The 15,936-nt window shown below is 48.3% G+C and overlaps 1 protein-coding gene across 3 annotated transcripts in view; it reads left to right on the forward strand.

Annotated features, from left to right (window-relative positions):
- Positions 1 to 15,433, forward strand: part of Prr14 (proline rich 14) — a 19,905-nt gene extending 4,472 nt beyond the window's left edge. Inside the window, exons 2-13 of one of the 3 annotated variants that reach the window (XM_013347820.2) lie at positions 10,017 to 10,200; positions 10,967 to 11,038; positions 11,166 to 11,334; positions 11,994 to 12,115; positions 12,186 to 12,375; positions 12,978 to 13,021; positions 13,210 to 13,319; positions 13,675 to 14,260; positions 14,395 to 14,464; positions 14,541 to 14,632; positions 14,898 to 14,969; positions 15,059 to 15,433. In XM_013347820.2, the coding sequence (XP_013203274.1) occupies positions 10,022 to 10,200; positions 10,967 to 11,038; positions 11,166 to 11,334; positions 11,994 to 12,115; positions 12,186 to 12,375; positions 12,978 to 13,021; positions 13,210 to 13,319; positions 13,675 to 14,260; positions 14,395 to 14,464; positions 14,541 to 14,632; positions 14,898 to 14,969; positions 15,059 to 15,314 (1,962 nt within the window). In that variant the 5' untranslated portion in view covers positions 10,017 to 10,021 and the 3' untranslated portion in view covers positions 15,315 to 15,433. The other 2 variants (XM_026781280.1, XM_026781281.1) reach the window with 2 other exon arrangements.
- The last annotated feature ends 503 nt before the right edge of the window (positions 15,434 to 15,936 follow it).

Below are 15,936 nucleotides of genomic sequence, written 5' to 3' on the forward strand. Positions count from 1 at the left end.
TTGTAGACCAGGCTGGCCTCGAACTCACAGAGATCCGCCTGCCTCTGCCTCCCAAGTGCTGGGATTAAAGGCATGCGCCACCACCGCCCGGCGACAGTGTTTCTTTTATATAGAGATTCGAACAGCAGAGAGACAGTGTTTCTTTTATATAGAGATGTTTCAGCCAGGTATGATGGCGCACACCTTTGACCCCAGCACTCAGAAGGCAGAGGCAGGACGGATCTCTGAGTTCAAGTCTAGCCTGGTCTTAATTTTTTTTGCGTATGGGTGTCTGTGCACCACCCAAATTCCTGCAGTGCTTTTGGGAGGCCAGATGAGGGTGTCAGATTCCCTGAGACTGGAGTTACATCTGTGAGCTGCTGTGTGGGTGCTGGGACGAACCCAGGTCCCCTCAAAGAATAACCAGCGCTCTTACTGCTGAGCCATCTCTCCGGATCCCATCCCTGTCCCCACACACCTTAACCCGAGTTTTTACCCTGTCAGAAGGTGATCCTATCCAGGGCACCTTGGGAATCAGCCTATGACCTCATACACAAACAGACTAGTGGGAAAAGGCTCTCAGCAACCTCTTCAAGTAACTTGGGTGCCACCAAAATGGTTTAAGTGGCCACTCATGACCTTCCTATAAGAAGTCCGTGCCCCTACTTTCAAGGGCGCCTGGGTACCTTTTGATTTTATGTGACCTCCGACTCTGCTTCATACTGGCTCACACTGAGATTCTTTTTTAAGTTGATTTTGTTTGGTTTTGTTTTTTAATTATCTCTTCAGGCATAGAGGAACTGTTCTTTCCTGCTCCCTTGCGGGATCCAGGGATCAAACTTAGGTCCACAGACCTGTAAGTGCGTGCCTCTGCCCCTGAAATTCCATTTCTGAGAGCACATCAAAAGAACTTACTGAGCATGGCAGCACATGCCTGTAATCATGGCATTTCTGGAGGTTGAGACGGAAGAATCCTGCGTTCAAGGCCACCTTGGGATAAATAGGGAGAGCCTGTGGGGGAGGGCAGGGGAGGAAGCTGGAAGGGGACCCTCAAAGGGACATTCGTAAGCCTGTGTCCTTAGCAGCATTCAATGAAATAGCCAAAGATGGTGGCATCAATAGCTGAATGTATAAACAAAAACGTACAGTGGAATATCCAGCTTAAAATAGAAGGTAATTGCTGACACATACTGAACATGGATGAAGACTGGTATGAGATGAACGAAGCTGGTCACACAATGCTAAGTGCTATGGTACTCTACTTAGAGGAGGCATCTACAGTAGTTCCTGTTGTTTTGAGACAGGGTTTCTCTGTGCAGCACTGGCTGACCTGGAACTCACTCTGTAGACCAGGCTGGCCTCAAACTCAGAGATCCACCTGCCTCTGCCTCTGCCTCTGGAGTGCTGGGATTAAAGGCTTGTGACAGCACCTCCCAGGCTAGGAAATGAAATTACTTTAGTAGATAAATATTTGAGTTGTGAAAGGAAAAAGTTGTGGGGAGTGGATACCTACCAATGACAGAACACCTGACTACTGAACTATAAAATAAGATGGTAAATTGTATATCATGTATGATAATAAAGATGCTTTTTGAGCCTCTTTTCCTAGCTCACCATCCCACTTCCACCCTTTGGAATACCTTTTTCTTTCTTTTTTAATGTATTTATACAGTGTGTGTATTTGATGTTTGGGGAACAGTGCGAGTCTGGAAGCAAGAGGATGACTGTAGAGTTGGCTCTCTCCTCCCACCTTTGTGTGGGTTCTGGGGATCACACTCTGAGCCATATTATAGCCAGCCTGTTTTCCTTTCTGAATAAACTGTCTCTACTACTAAAAATAAATAAAACCAGGGCCTTGTTGGAGGAGGTGTGTCACTGGGAGTGGGCTTTGAGATTTCAGAAGCCCCATCAGGCTCAGTGTGTCCCACGCGTGTGAATCATATGTGAACTCCGAGCTGTTCTAGGACTTTGCCTGCCTGCAGCCTCGTGTTCCCTGCCATAATTGTGGACTAACGAACGATAAGCAAGCCCCCAATTTTAGGAGGCATGGAGTTTCCTGAGCTCACTGATAGGCACTAGAGGAATGTGGAATGTTAAACATACAAGGTTATTCATTCAAAGTAAGGGATACATAACCTGCCCAGAAGGCTGGGAGCAATGTGGTAATAGCCTGGTGACCTTTGCACTATCTGTGTGGCAGGAATCCACACCAAATCCCCAGACCCTTATCATAAGCTTGTTTTTCTCAGCCAATCTATAGATCCCATCTTTATGGAAGGTGTCATGTATACTTTACAAAGAGTTTCTGCGTAGACACATCTGATCTTTATTTAACTTGGTTCCACAAAAAGATTTGTGTGTGCTCTGTTGTGCACACGGGATTAAGTTAATTGTCACAGGAATGGTTACACTAAATTGTACTGTGCTTAAATATGCCTAAACTGTTCAGGGTCAGACGCCCCACATCTGGCCAACACCAGCTACTTGGCCGTGTTAAGCCAAGCTCGCCCCCATGGATCATTACTGTCTGTCTTGGTTACAGAGACCCCCGCATCAATTAAACGCTTGTCTTGTTTATGGCATCTTTTCACAGTAACACAACAGTAGCTGTCTTATTGCTGTGGTGAGCATTGTGACCAAAGCAACTTGGGGAGGAGAGGTTTTTTTTCAGTTTATGCTCCTACATCATAGTTAATCATCAAAGGTTGAGACAGGAACTCAAACAGAGCAGGAACTTGGAAGCAAGAGCTGATGCAGAGGCCATGAAGGGATGCTGCTTGCTGGCTTGCTCCCCCTGGCTGCTCAGCCTGCTTTCTATAGAACCCAGGACCACCAGCCCAGGATGGCACCACCCAACCACCCACAATGGGCTGGGCCCTTCCCCATCAATCACTAATTGAGAAAATATCCTACAGGTTTGCCCACAGACTAATCTTATGGAAACATTTTCTCAGTTGAGGCTTCCTCCTTTCTGATGACTCCAGCTTGTGTCAAATTGATATAAAACTAGCTGGTCGGGTAACTAAGACATTTCTTATACCTGACCTACTGAATGCAATAGCTCAGACTCTAGAGCCGTGGTTCTCAACCTTCCCAATGCTGTGACCCTTTAGTACAGTTCCTCATGCTGTGGTGACCCCCAACCATAAAATTAGTTGCTACTTTATAACTGTAATTTTGCTACTGTTATGAATTGTAATTAAATATCTGGTATGCAGGACATCTGATATGCAACCCCCATAAAAGAGTCAGTCAGCCCCCAGGAGGTTACGACCCACAGGTTGAGAGTATAAATGATTGTGTGGCTGATTGGGAACAGTGTCCAACTCCCTTTTTTGGCCTGTGAAGGCATCAGACATGATATATATAGTGCACAGACATAAATACAGGCATAAAATAAAAATTTCAAAAATAAATGCAAGATGGGCATGGTGGCTCTGGTCTATAATTCCAGGATTTAGGAGGCTGGGGCCTAATGAGTTCAAGGATAGCGTGGGCTACAGTATAAGATGCTGTCTCAAAAAGTCAGTCAGGCTTTGTTAGTGGATTTTTCTGAGCCTCCCTCCAGCTCTCAAATCACGACTTGGAGACTTCTATTAGTTATGAAAGCTTGGCCAATAGCTTAGGCTGGTTTCTAACTAGCTCTTATAACTTAACCCATTTTTATTTATTTACTTAATGTCTTACGGCTTTATTACCTTTGCCCTGTACTGCCCATGCTACTTCTTGTCAGTCCTAGCATCTTATCTCGACTCTACCCTTCTTCCCAGAGTTCTCTCTGCCCTGAAAATCCTGCCTACCCACTTGGGCGTTCAGCTGTTTATTAAACAAATCCAAGTGATACATATTTGTTGTTGTTTTGTTTTTACTCTTTTGGGGGCCTGCCATCCAGCTCCCATATAAATACACAGAGACTTATTTTTTTCTTTCTTTCTTTCTTTCTTTTTTTTTGTTTTTTGTTTTTGTTTGTTTTTCGAGACAGGGTTTCTCTGACTTATTCTTATTTATGAATGCCTGGCCTTAGTTAGCTTAGCTTGTTTCTAGCCAGCTTTTGTAACTTAACTTATCCCCTTTCTCATCTACATTTTTTTTTTTTTTTTTTTTTTTTTTTTTGAAAGGGTTTCTCTGTGGTTTTGGAGCCTGTCCTGGAACTAGCTCTGTAGACCAGGCTGGTCTCTAACTCAAAGAGATCCGCCTGCCTCTGCCTCCCGAGTGCTGGGATTAAAGGCATGCGCCACCACCGCCCGGCGTGTTTCCCAATTTTTAAATGTTTTCTTAAGCAGTCCATTTTAGAAATAGAAATATTATATTAAATCTACTTCCTGTAATTTGTTATGAGAAAATTCAGAACACTTAGCCTTTACCTCTTACCTCAAGGGTACTGGGCAGACTTCATTGCTCTACTTCTAAGCCTAGATTTCCCCTCCTGTTATTTATTCTCTCTGCCTGGCAGCCCCACCCATCCCTCTCTCCTGACTAGCTATTGGCCATTCAGCTCTTTATTAGAACAATCAGGTGTTTAGACAGGCAAAGTAGCACAGTTTTACAGAGTTAAACAAATGCAACATATCTTTGGATCATTAAACAAATGTTCCACAGCACATATTCACAGTGTACAAAAAGATTCCACAGCAAGGCTTGATGATGCAGGCCTAATCCCATTACTCAGGAGGCAGAGGCAGGATGATCACTGTAAGTTCAAGGCCAGCCTGGTCTACGGAGTGTGGTGTTATTTTGTTTGTGCTCTGACAGATAAAGCTTGCCTGAAGATCAGAGGGTGGAGCTAGCCACTAGTTAACAATAGAGGTCTGGAGGTCTGTACAGACAGACAAGAAATGGTATAGCTGGGCTGGAGAGATGGCTCAGTGGTTAAGAGCATTGCCTGCTCTTCCAAAGGTCCTGAGTTCAATTCCCAGCAACCACATGGTGGCTCACAAACCGTCTGTAATGAGGTCTAGTGCCCGCTTCTGGCGTGCAGACATACACACAGACAGAATATTGTATACATAATAAATAAAATAAATATTTTAAAAAAATGGTATGGCTGGGTAGAGAGAGGAATGTGAGGTGGGAGGAGACAAGAGCTCAGCCCTTTTTTGGCTGAGGGGTTAGCAAGGTAAGAGTTGGCTGTGGCTCGCTCCTTTGTCTCTGACCTTTCAGCATTTACCCAGATATCTTGCTCTAGGTTTTATTATTAAGACCAATTAGAACTCATGCAACAACAGACGGAGTTCCAGGACAGCCAGGGCTACACAGAGAAACCCTGTCTCCAAGAAAACCTAAAAAGAAAAAGCAAGCAAACAAACAAACTGCTAAGGCTTTAATCATAATAGCCAGAAAGTGGAAACAAACTAGACATCCCTCAACCAAAAAATGGATAAAGAAAATATGGTATATTTACACAATTTACTCAGCTGCTAAAAAACAGACATCATGAAATTTGCAGGTAAATGGATGGAACTAGAAAAAAAGCATCCTGAGTGAGGTAACCCAGACCCAGAAAGACAAACACGGTATGTACTCACTCATAAGTGGATGTTAGCTGTAAAGTAAAGGAAATCCATGCTACAGTCCACAAATCCAGAGAGGCAAGTAACAAGGAGGGCTCAAGGAGAGGGGCGACGTGCATGGATCTCCCTGGAAAGGGGAAATAGAATGGATTCCAAGTGTGGGTTGGGGGTGGTGGGAATGGGAACAGGAGAGATCAGGTGCAGGGGAGGGATGAAGGGAGAGAGTATTGGGGGACATTGGGGGTCGAGGTAGAAACCTAGTGCAGTGGAAATCTCTGGAATCTATGAGGGTAAACCTAGTGAACACTCCTAGTAATGGGAGATATTGAGCCTGAACTGGCCATCTTCTGTAACCAGGCAAGGCCTCCAGTGGAGGGAGTGGGACACCAACCCAGCCACAAAACCTTCGACTTACAATTTGTCTTGCCTGCAAGATAGATGTGCTGGGGTAAAGATGGCGCAGAACTGGTGGGAGTGGCTAACACTATAACTTGACATAAGGGTATGTGCCTAGTTTTATTGTAAATTGTTATGTCATGCTTGCTTGATATCCCTGGGAGATCTGATTTTTTTTCTGAAGGGAAATGGAGGAGTAGTGGATCTGGGAGAAAGGGAAGGTGTATTTGCAGGGGGAACTGGGAAGAGAGGGGGGAGGGACAGCTGAGGTTAAGATTAACATATAAGAGAAGAAAAATTAATTACCTTGAAACCAATTAAAATTAATTAACAAATAATTAAATGGTTGTTATTTTTGACAAAAAGTCAATGTTCAATTTTACCAATAAAGACTTGGGAGACAAATGCGGGGGTGGAAACCTGCTAGCTCAGAGGCAGACAAAGCACCCAGCTGACCTTCCTCCAATTCAATGTCTCCCTTCCACTTCCTGTATCTCTCTCTGTCCTGACTCCCTCTTACTCTCTATGATTTTTTTCTTGTTCACTTCCTGTCAATTTTATTTAATCCTATTTGCAATAAGCAGAAAGCTCTTGGGTTAAAGGTGTGCACTAGGGCTGAGCCACACCACAACTAGAAACAGGCTTTTCCAGGATATAGTGCAATCTCAGTGTGATAAACTACCCTGCAGCAAATAGTGCCTTTAAAAAAGCATGAATACTGCTAAGGCTGGGACTGGGGTCTAGTCAGCAGTTAAGAGCACTTTCCTGCGTGCAGAGGGCCTGGCTTTACTTCCCAGCACCCATAGTGCTTCACAACCATCTTTAGATCCAGTTCTAGGATGTGAAGCCTTCTTCAGGCCTCTGGACACTGGGCTTGCAAATAGCATACTCACATAATGCAGACAACATCCACACACATGAAATAAAAATAAACATTTAAAAATATTACTAAAGGAAGAAGTTAAATACAAAAGACAATCTTATGGTTGCATTTGTGTGGCCAGTGGTGGGGCGTCATCTCCAGTGTCCTGGCTTTCCTCATTGTCGCTGCCCTCTGAAACAGCGTTCCTATCCACTGGGAAGGAACAGTCTCCTCTGCTGACTGACGATTTCTAGCCTGAGCGTCTCTTATTTTCCTGTTCCACCTCAGATTCGGCTTTAGGTGACTCCTCACTCTGCAGCGGCTCTAGAGTGTCTGATATTGAGTGACTTACAGACCACATTTCTAACTGTACGGGCTCTCCCTTCCGATGAGCTCTCCTCACCTGCTTCCATAGCTGCTGAAGCTGGTGGCAGGGCCGTGGCATTAACACCAAGAGCTCTGTAGCTGTTTTCCTTGGCTTCCACGCCATATCCTTTTAACAGGTGTTGTAATAACTGCACAGACCCTAGCTCCTGAGATGGAGAGTCCCCGTCCACTGAGGGCACTTGTCCTACCAGTTCTCAAAGTGGCAGGCTTCTCTGTGCTTCAGCAGATATTTGTCCTATTTCAAGCCACACATTGGACACCATAATGTCACGTGTGTTGTGGGCACTGGTGTGGGTTCACGCAAGGCCATCAAAAAGAAGGCTCGGAGACACTTTAAGAATGAACTTAGTCTTTTGTGGCTGCAGGGGGGATCCAGCCTCAATGGATTGAAGCATTTCCCTTTACCCAGGGCATTTTTATTTTTCCCATATTTCCAATTAAGCCAGTTGATTTCCATATGCCCAAAACAGCCTGGATGAAGCTTCCAAAATTACAATGCCAAGTGCAAATTCTTGATTCATCAGGGAACACAAGTTTTCCAGACTTCTTGAACCATTTTTCTCATGGCTCTGGGGACTAAGAATTATTTCATTGTACATTTGGGTGGGTGGATTATATGGTATGTAAGTATTTCAAGAAAAGTATTAGCTAGCCAGACTTAGCGGTGCTTATCTGTAATCCCTGCACTTGGAAAGCTAAGAAGGATTGCTGTGAATTTTCAGCCGTCCAGTGCCCTGTGATGGCTGTTCTTGGTCATCAGCTTGACTACATCTGGAACTAACTAAACACTTGTAAAGGGTACTTTTTAATTAAGCCTTTTGAAGTGGGAAAACCCACCCCTTGTGGGTGGGGAGAGTTGAGACGAGGTCTCTTTGTGTAGCCCTGGCTGTAATAATAGGAGCAGCGGGGCTGCATTCCCAGCACCCCAGCCGCCTGGCTAGCTTATGCCCCGAAATAACAACACATAAATTGTATTCATTTAAACACTGCTTGGCCCTTTACCTCTAGTCCTTACTGGCTGATTCTGATATGCCAATCAACCCATCTCTAATAATCTGTGAGCACCAATCTTACCGGGAAGATTCTAGCCTACGTCCATCCTGGGTCCATCCTTCATCTCCTGTGTCTGCCCGGGAGCAGGGCATGGCGTCTCTCTGAGGCATCTGCCCCTGAGGTGAACTGTCGAGTCTCTGAGCTCACTTCCTCTTCCTCCCAGCATTCTATTCTGTTTACTCCTCCCACCTATGTTTTTTTTTTTTTTTTGGTTTTTTGTTTGTTTGTTTGTTTTTGGTTTTTCGAGACAGGGTTTGTTTCTCTGTGGTCTTGGAGCCTGTCCTGGAACTAGCTCTTGTAGACCAGGCTGGTCTCGAACTCACAGAGATCCGCCTGCCTCTGCCTCCCAAGTACTGGGATTAAAGGCGTGCGCCACCACCGCCCGGCCCTCCCACCTATGTTTTAAGCTATGAGGCCAAGCAGTTAGTTTCTTTTTATTGCTTAACCAATGAAATCAACAGATTGATATGGACGTAGGCTAGAATCTCCCTGGTAAGCCACCTTGTGGGCTACAGCAGATTATTAGAGATGGGCTAGTCCAGGTGCGAGAGTTAGCCTAGGAAGAGGCTAGATAGAAATGGGCCAAGCAGTGATTAAAAGAATACAGTGTCCGTGTAATTATTTCGGGGCATAAGCTAGCCATGCAGGTGGCCGAGGTGCTGGGGACGCAGCCCCACTGCTCCTATTACTACACCTGGCTGTCCTGGAACTCTGTAGACCAGGCTGGCCTCAAACAGAGATCTGCCTGCTTCTCCTTCAGAGTGCTGGGATTAAAGGTGTGCCTCACCACTGTCTGGCAATAAACATACTTTTTAAAAGTAATTTTTCTTTTCTTTTTAAAGAACAATTAAGAAAGGCACCCTACAATGATTTCTTGCCTCCACATAAACCAACACGCACGCACACACACACACACACACACACACACACACTGATTTGGAACAGGGAATCCTAGGGAAGTTGGGGGCTTTGGCTAGGCGGGAAGAGCACATTCACAGTGCAGAACGCCAGTAAATGCCCATTTCTTCCCCACAGCAGTCCAGCTCCTAATAAAGGGTCTGCTGGTGCAGGCTCTGCAAGCAGTAGGACTCTACTCCTTCTCACGCATTCCTAAAGACTACCTGACCCCCTGCATACTACAGGCTCCTCTTCAGAATAGAAAGGACACTGAACCTGCTCCACCCAGCAACCCTTTGGTCTCCTGCAGTGGAGCCTCTACTGAACCTTCCTAGAGGCACACACAGTTCTCTAGGAAGAAGTAAACTTAACACCAGTGAATGAATCCCTCTGCATCCACTTAGACTCTAACCAGTCTGTCCAGAAACTGAACAAGTCCAAGGACGCACCAGCCCTAATCGTTAACCTTGTATATTCAGGGTCTCCGCCATGCTTTTTTTTTGTTTGTTTGTTTTTGTTTTTGTTTTTTGAGACAGGGTTTCTCTATAACTTTGGATCCTGTCCTGGAACTCCCTTTGTAGACCAGGCTGGCCTCGAACTCACAGAGATCCGCCTGCCTCTGCCTCCCGCACCGCCCGGCTTCTGCCCTGCTTTTTCTCTCCCAGAGCCTCAACCTCGAGGAACCCAAGAGAATGGAAATTTCTTAGCTCTCAATATTTACTGGCATAGGAACAAGAGGAAGAAAACAAACGTAAGGTTTTATGAAATGTGGAGAACTTCAGCTTCACTACTGTTGTCAAAATAGATCAAGAAACTTGACATAGTAGTTGACTATTGACTGGCCTTTGTAAAATTCGGTCGTCTAGTGCTCCAGCCGTACTGCCCTCAATTATAATGGCGGCGCTGTCCCAGTTTTAGCTTCTTGCCCCTAGATATCATGGCTGCCTGGCGGTTTCACGTAGCTTCGCCTAACCCCGGAAGACCAGCACTAGTGATTGGGCGGTGCCCAAGACACAGAGAAGAAGGCCTCCGACGGTTGGACAGAGCTGCTAAGGCTGGTTTTAAAGAAGACGGAGGTGGGAGCTGTCGAAAACCCGGGATTCTAGGAAAGCTGCGGTGAGCGGCGCAGGGGAGGGGTGGGAATGGGGGGGACCCGGCAGGAGAAAGGGCAGAGAGGCGGGCGTTAAAGGAAACGTTTGAGCCATCTGGTCCCGAGCTCCCGAAAACGCGGGGCGGGGATCCAGGCAGGGCGGGGGCTTGGGGTGGGCTGTTACCGGTAGGCTGGACCTTCCGGGATTGGAGTGAATGGGTTGTCGGTTTGAAAGGGTATACCCCGCCATCCCGGCTGAGTTCGTTGATGAGCTTGGGCCTCCCCCGAATGGAACTTTGTTAAGACGGAGCTCACAGTGGGAGGAGGCGAGTCGCGCGGCTTCTGATTGGAGACCCGCTCCGTAGGAGTCTTTCCACAGAGATCCAATTTAGGCGATCTGGTGGGAGGGAGGGCTGTCAGTATGTGGAGTAATTCTTCTGGAGCCCTTGTTTGGCGGGGCGAGGATCACCGAGGAATCTAGCGGAAATGGAACCTCCCAGGACCGGGATCCCAGAGAACCCCGGGGAGGCTTCTACAGGGACAAAGGTCCCAGAAGGCTCGAGCCTTGGGAGAGCTGTGACCTCCGCAATCCAGTCTAGGCAGGTGCCCGGCAGGGCCCGAGTGGTCAAGGCGGCTGCAGCGGGAGGACCCGGCTCCGAGCGGCCAGCTGGGGGCGCCCTTTCGAGAAAAGGCCCGTGGCCTACCGGGAGCCGCAGGCGGACCATGAAGGGCGGAGTCCTGGGGGAGGAGCTGGCCCTCACTCCCCACTCCCCTGTTCCCCCTTTACCCCAGGCCGGAGCCTGGGATCCCCCAGGGACTCCCTGGAACCACCGCTTTCCCCATGGACTTCCCTGGGGACTCCAGGTGAGAGTGCTCCCCGCCCGCCTGCCTGTCTTGAGCCTGGGACACGGGGATCCTGGCGGCTGTACCCGACCACTACAGAGCCAACAACTGGTTCGGGCAACTGTCTTCTACTTCTTTTATCCTCCAGCCCTTCTAGACAGTCAAACCTGTGCCGCCAGCCCCTAGCTCGAGCATTATGGGAAGCCAGGAGCCCGAAAAGACCGAAGCTGCAGCACTTGGGGACTCCTTCGCCCCTGGAAAAGGCCTCTCGGAGGGTCCTGGCCGTGGTGCTGGAAGATGTCATGGCTACAAACAGGGTGAGCCCTTTAACTGAAAGACGCCTCCCCTTCCCAGTTCTCCACCCCCGCCCTGGCTCAGTACTAAAGTCAGACCAGATCCCTTAAGCCAGCATTCAAAGCAGTCTCCTTAATGCAAGACTTCTGCATGGTTCTGGGGTGTGCCTGTCCTCCCCGCACCCTCCACTGAGCTGGAACCATATCCTACTAAGTATGAGAAACTTCTGGCTACCCCCCCCCCCGGAAGCATGCTGGTTGTCTTTGGTTACGCGCGACAGAGATGAGAAAAACGTCACATCTTTTCCCATTTCTTCAGAGCCTGGGTTAGATTAGATGACTTACATTTCACACCTGTAGCTCCTGACTCTACTATCTCACTCCTAATTCAGATCAAATCACTTCCTTTAGGGATCTGAGTGAATTCTAGCTGAAATCTGTCTCCTCTGTGACTAGGGACACTGAGACACAGGAGCTCCTGTCCATTTGGCCTCATTCCATTATTTTGGTCTTTGCTGTCGTTTTGTCTTACTGAGACAGAGTCTCTCCTTTTAGCCTAGGCTGACCTGGAACTCTCCATCTTTTTTGTGTTAGCCTCAGAAGTACTGGGATTATATAGGCATGAACCCAGCTTGGCTCTCTTCCTCAGCTTGGCTCCTTTTTAACAACTCTTCCTCTCTTAGGTCCCCCTGGCATACCAAGAGGAGACCTCCAGCCGGATGCATCACAACAGTCATCCAGATTCTGTCTGCAGACAGTCACCAGCTTTACCACCCCAGCAGGTCAAGTGGCCCTTACAAGCTAGGTGAGTGTAGCAGGGAAGGGAAGAAGCCGAGAACGCAGCTGAGCCCACTGATCCCCTACTTCTTCTCTAGGCCTCCTGACCCACTGCATTTGTGCCGAGAACCCTTAAGCCGCATCCACCAGTCCTCTCCCACCTTGAGGATGAGCTCAAGGGCAGCCTCTGGCCCAGAAGAGAGCCCTTCACAGAAGGTGGACCAGGTCACCCAGCCCACCCTAGTGGTGGTACTGGAAGACATTGCCAACTCCAGACAACCAGTTGAGGTACAAGAAAGTATGGTGAAGATCTCTGGTTCCAACTAGGGCAAGCATGAGGCTGGGTGAGGTAAAGGCAGTACAAAAGAATTTTTTAAAATAATTTATTTTTATTTTATGTACATTGGTGTTTTGCCTGCATGTACATCTGTATGAGGATATTGGAGCCCCTGGAACAGGAGTTAAGTTGTGAGCTGCCATGTGGGTGCTGGGAACTGAACCCGGGTCCTCTGGAACAGTAGTAGTGCCTCAACCACTGAGCCATCTCTCCAGCCCGCTTCACTGCCCCCTCCTCCCATTCACTATGTAGACTTGGGTGGCCAAAAACTTGGTGTGTAGACCAGGCTGACCCAATTTATAGCCTGCCTCTACCTTACAAGTATAGGGATAAAGGCTTGTGCCACCACCCCAATGACAACATTTTATGTGGTAGACAGTACCTGCTTGGTTGTAGACAAAAGATTTTTTTTTCTTCTACCCTTTATTGAGGTAGTGTCTACCACATAAAATGTTGTCATTGGGGTGAGCAGATAGCTGGGGAATGAGTTAGGCCATGGGGAAACAAAGATGGCTTCCTGCTTTTTCAAATCACCTCCCCTGTTTATATCCAGGGTTTGGCTGAAGATGGGCCCAGCTTCATTGTCCCAGCACAAAGGTGAGATGGCTGGAGAAGGGATTATTAAAGCTATCATCCAGACATCCAGAGCTGGGGACGTCAGGATTTACTTGTCTAATCCTTCCTTATAGCTCCTTCAGAAGTCTTAGGGGCCAGGAGAAACACTGGCCTAGGAGGGACCTGGACTTGGAAGCACCCCCAACTCTTACTTTGTCCCCTCACCCCAGAGCTGAGCCTATGACAAAAGTTCATCAGCCAATGCCTGCGTCCAGAGAACTAGACCCTCCATTCCAGCCGTCCACTCTGCCTGCGGACCCTCCAGAGAGCCCACTACCAGGTAAGGACTTGAATAGAGGAATAAGACTCAAAAGCCTGGAATAGGCAACATAAGCTTGAAACATCAGGGGAAGAACTATGGATGGGACTTAACCCCTCCCAGGGCAGAGCAGGATGGACAAAAATGGGATTTGGACCTCAGGGGCTTCAGAGGGTTTTTATTTTATTTTTCAGCACTGGGGATCAAATCCAGGGCTTAGGGCATGTTAAGCAATCCTACTTCTAGGACTTTAGGATCAGGTTCACTCCTCTAGAGACAGGTTAGTGTTGGGGGAAAGAGACTGAGGCTTGTGAGGTGGTGCTTTAAATCACCTGAGGGTAAGGAATACCCACCTGTGACCCTCTCCTTTCCTCAGCCCCAGATCCTGCTCTGGAGGCCCCATTGACCCCACCACCGTCCAGCCTTTTACGCCCCCGTCTCAGTCCCTGGGGCTTGGCCCCTCTCTTCCGTTCCGTCCGATCCAAGCTTGAGAGCTTCGCTGACATCTTCCTCACGCCTAACAAAGCACCACAGCCTCCACCCCCATCACCTCCCATGAAATTGGAGTTGAAGATTGCTATCTCAGAGGCTGAGCAGTCCAGGGCTACTGAGAGAATTGCATCTGTCAGCCCCCGGCCCCCTATCCGTCAGTGGCGGACTCAGGACAGTGCCCCACCACCTGTCCCTAAATTATCTCTGGGCCGAAGCTACTCCTGCCCTGATCTGGGGCCCCCTGGCCCAGGTAGCTGTACCTGGCCTCCTGTTCCATCCCAGCCAAGCCAGTCCAGGCCCCGGAGACATACTGTGGGTTGTGGGGAGATGACCCGGACCCCACCGCCTCCTCGGCCCTGTCTCCGGAAAGAGGTCTTCCCTCTTGGAGGAGTGGGAGTCTCACCTTCTCTCACTACATCTTCCTCATCCACTGCATCCACTTCCTTCTTCTGCGAACCAGCAGAACCCAGGTAGTGCTCTTAATAAACCCTTCTGGAAGCCTTGGCCACAGCCTGAGCCCGGCCTCCTTTGCTCAGTAACCAGTGACAGAAGACGGGTGTATGCTCTGTGTTTCCTTGTCCCTGACTGTTGACCATCTCTGCAGATTGGGTTCAACCAAGGGGAAGGAGTTAAAAGCCTCAAAGGACAAGGTGCTTTCTGACCCAGAGACCAAGGTAATGAATAAAGAGATGGGAGCTAGCTGAGGCCTGAGCCCATGCCTTCCCTTCACCCTCTGCCCCATTTCTGCAGACCACGGGAAAGGTTTCTGGATTCAGAATACGGAGGACGCCTGTCCGACTACAACCAAACCTTACACCAATGGGGCTGCCTCGACCAGTCAGGTGAGAGGCTCAGAGGGCAGGGAGCTACCATGACCAAGTAGGTGACAGCGCTTTCCCTCAAGTACAGCCTTGGCTCCTCTCAAGGAGCGTAGTCCAGCCTGGAAGACTCAAGTTTAGCAAGGACGTGGCTTGTGCTTAGAACTTCCTCACGCATCACTGCTGACTCTCACATGGCCCCAAACCTGAAATTCAGTCAGGCTTTCCCTGGACCTTCTCAGGACCTCCTTGCTCGGGGTTTCTCAGTGTCCTTTGCTTTTGCTTCCAGATTGAACAAGAAGGAGTTTACTTTGGAAGAAATTTATACCAATAAGAATTACCAATCACCAACAGCCAGAAGGTGAGAAACTTGGAAGGTCTGAGGGCAGCAGAGGGCCGTTGGAACCAGGGAGCATGCTGGTAAACACCTCTTCTCCCTGCCCGGCCCAGGACCTTTGAGACCATCTTCGAGGAGCCGCGGGAGCGCAATGGGACTCTGATTTTTACCAGTTCTAGGAAACTCCGACGGGCTGTAGAATTTCGGGACAGTAGCCTTCCTCGATCCCGTCGACCATCACGAGGGGCCCGCACTGCAGCTGGCAGGACCCTTACTCCTAACCTGGCACCCAGCCAGGACGTGGGACGTCTGCTGCAAGAACGGCTGCAGGAGCTAGATGCCTTGCTCCTCGAGGAGGAGAGAGATTGAGAACAGCCCTGTCAGCTCTAGGAGCTCTCACTATTTGTCCATCCGTCCTTCAGGGAGGGGGGAAATCTCTGGGTCAATTGTATTTTTTTCTCTATATTTCTATAAAGTTTTCAATATGTTTCCGATTCCTTTGTGTCTTCAACAGAGTTTGAGACCAACTAGTTACACTGCTTCTATGTTGGTCGCCAAAGGAGTAGAAAAAGGGGACAGACAGTGCCAGAGAAGAAAAAAGGGGTTGCAGACAAGTGGGTAGTGTGGTACCTAGAGATTCCCCACCCCACTCTCGTCCCCGGCAGTACTAGGGGATCAAATCTAGACACACTCTCCAGCCCACAGATATCGCTCTCGAGAACATTTTTATGGGGGGACATTTATGAAGGAAAAACAGAAACGCCACTATACACTCACTACTCATATACATCCTAGAAATTTAAAGACTTTGGAATAGAGGAAGGCCTTGATCAAGATGGTCTTGAATTCCTTCCAAACGCTGTAATCACCCACCTAGAACAACCTACCATAGATACTTGTCCGGTACAAGTCCTATTAGGGAATTTATCAACGAGAACACCAGGTGAGTTTGTCAGGGAAACGTCCACATTACAGTAAGAGCCAGGGCCAG

This window comes from Microtus ochrogaster, chromosome 8, assembly GCF_000317375.1.
Source record: "Microtus ochrogaster isolate Prairie Vole_2 chromosome 8, MicOch1.0, whole genome shotgun sequence".
Taxonomy (NCBI): Eukaryota; Metazoa; Chordata; class Mammalia; order Rodentia; family Cricetidae; genus Microtus; species Microtus ochrogaster.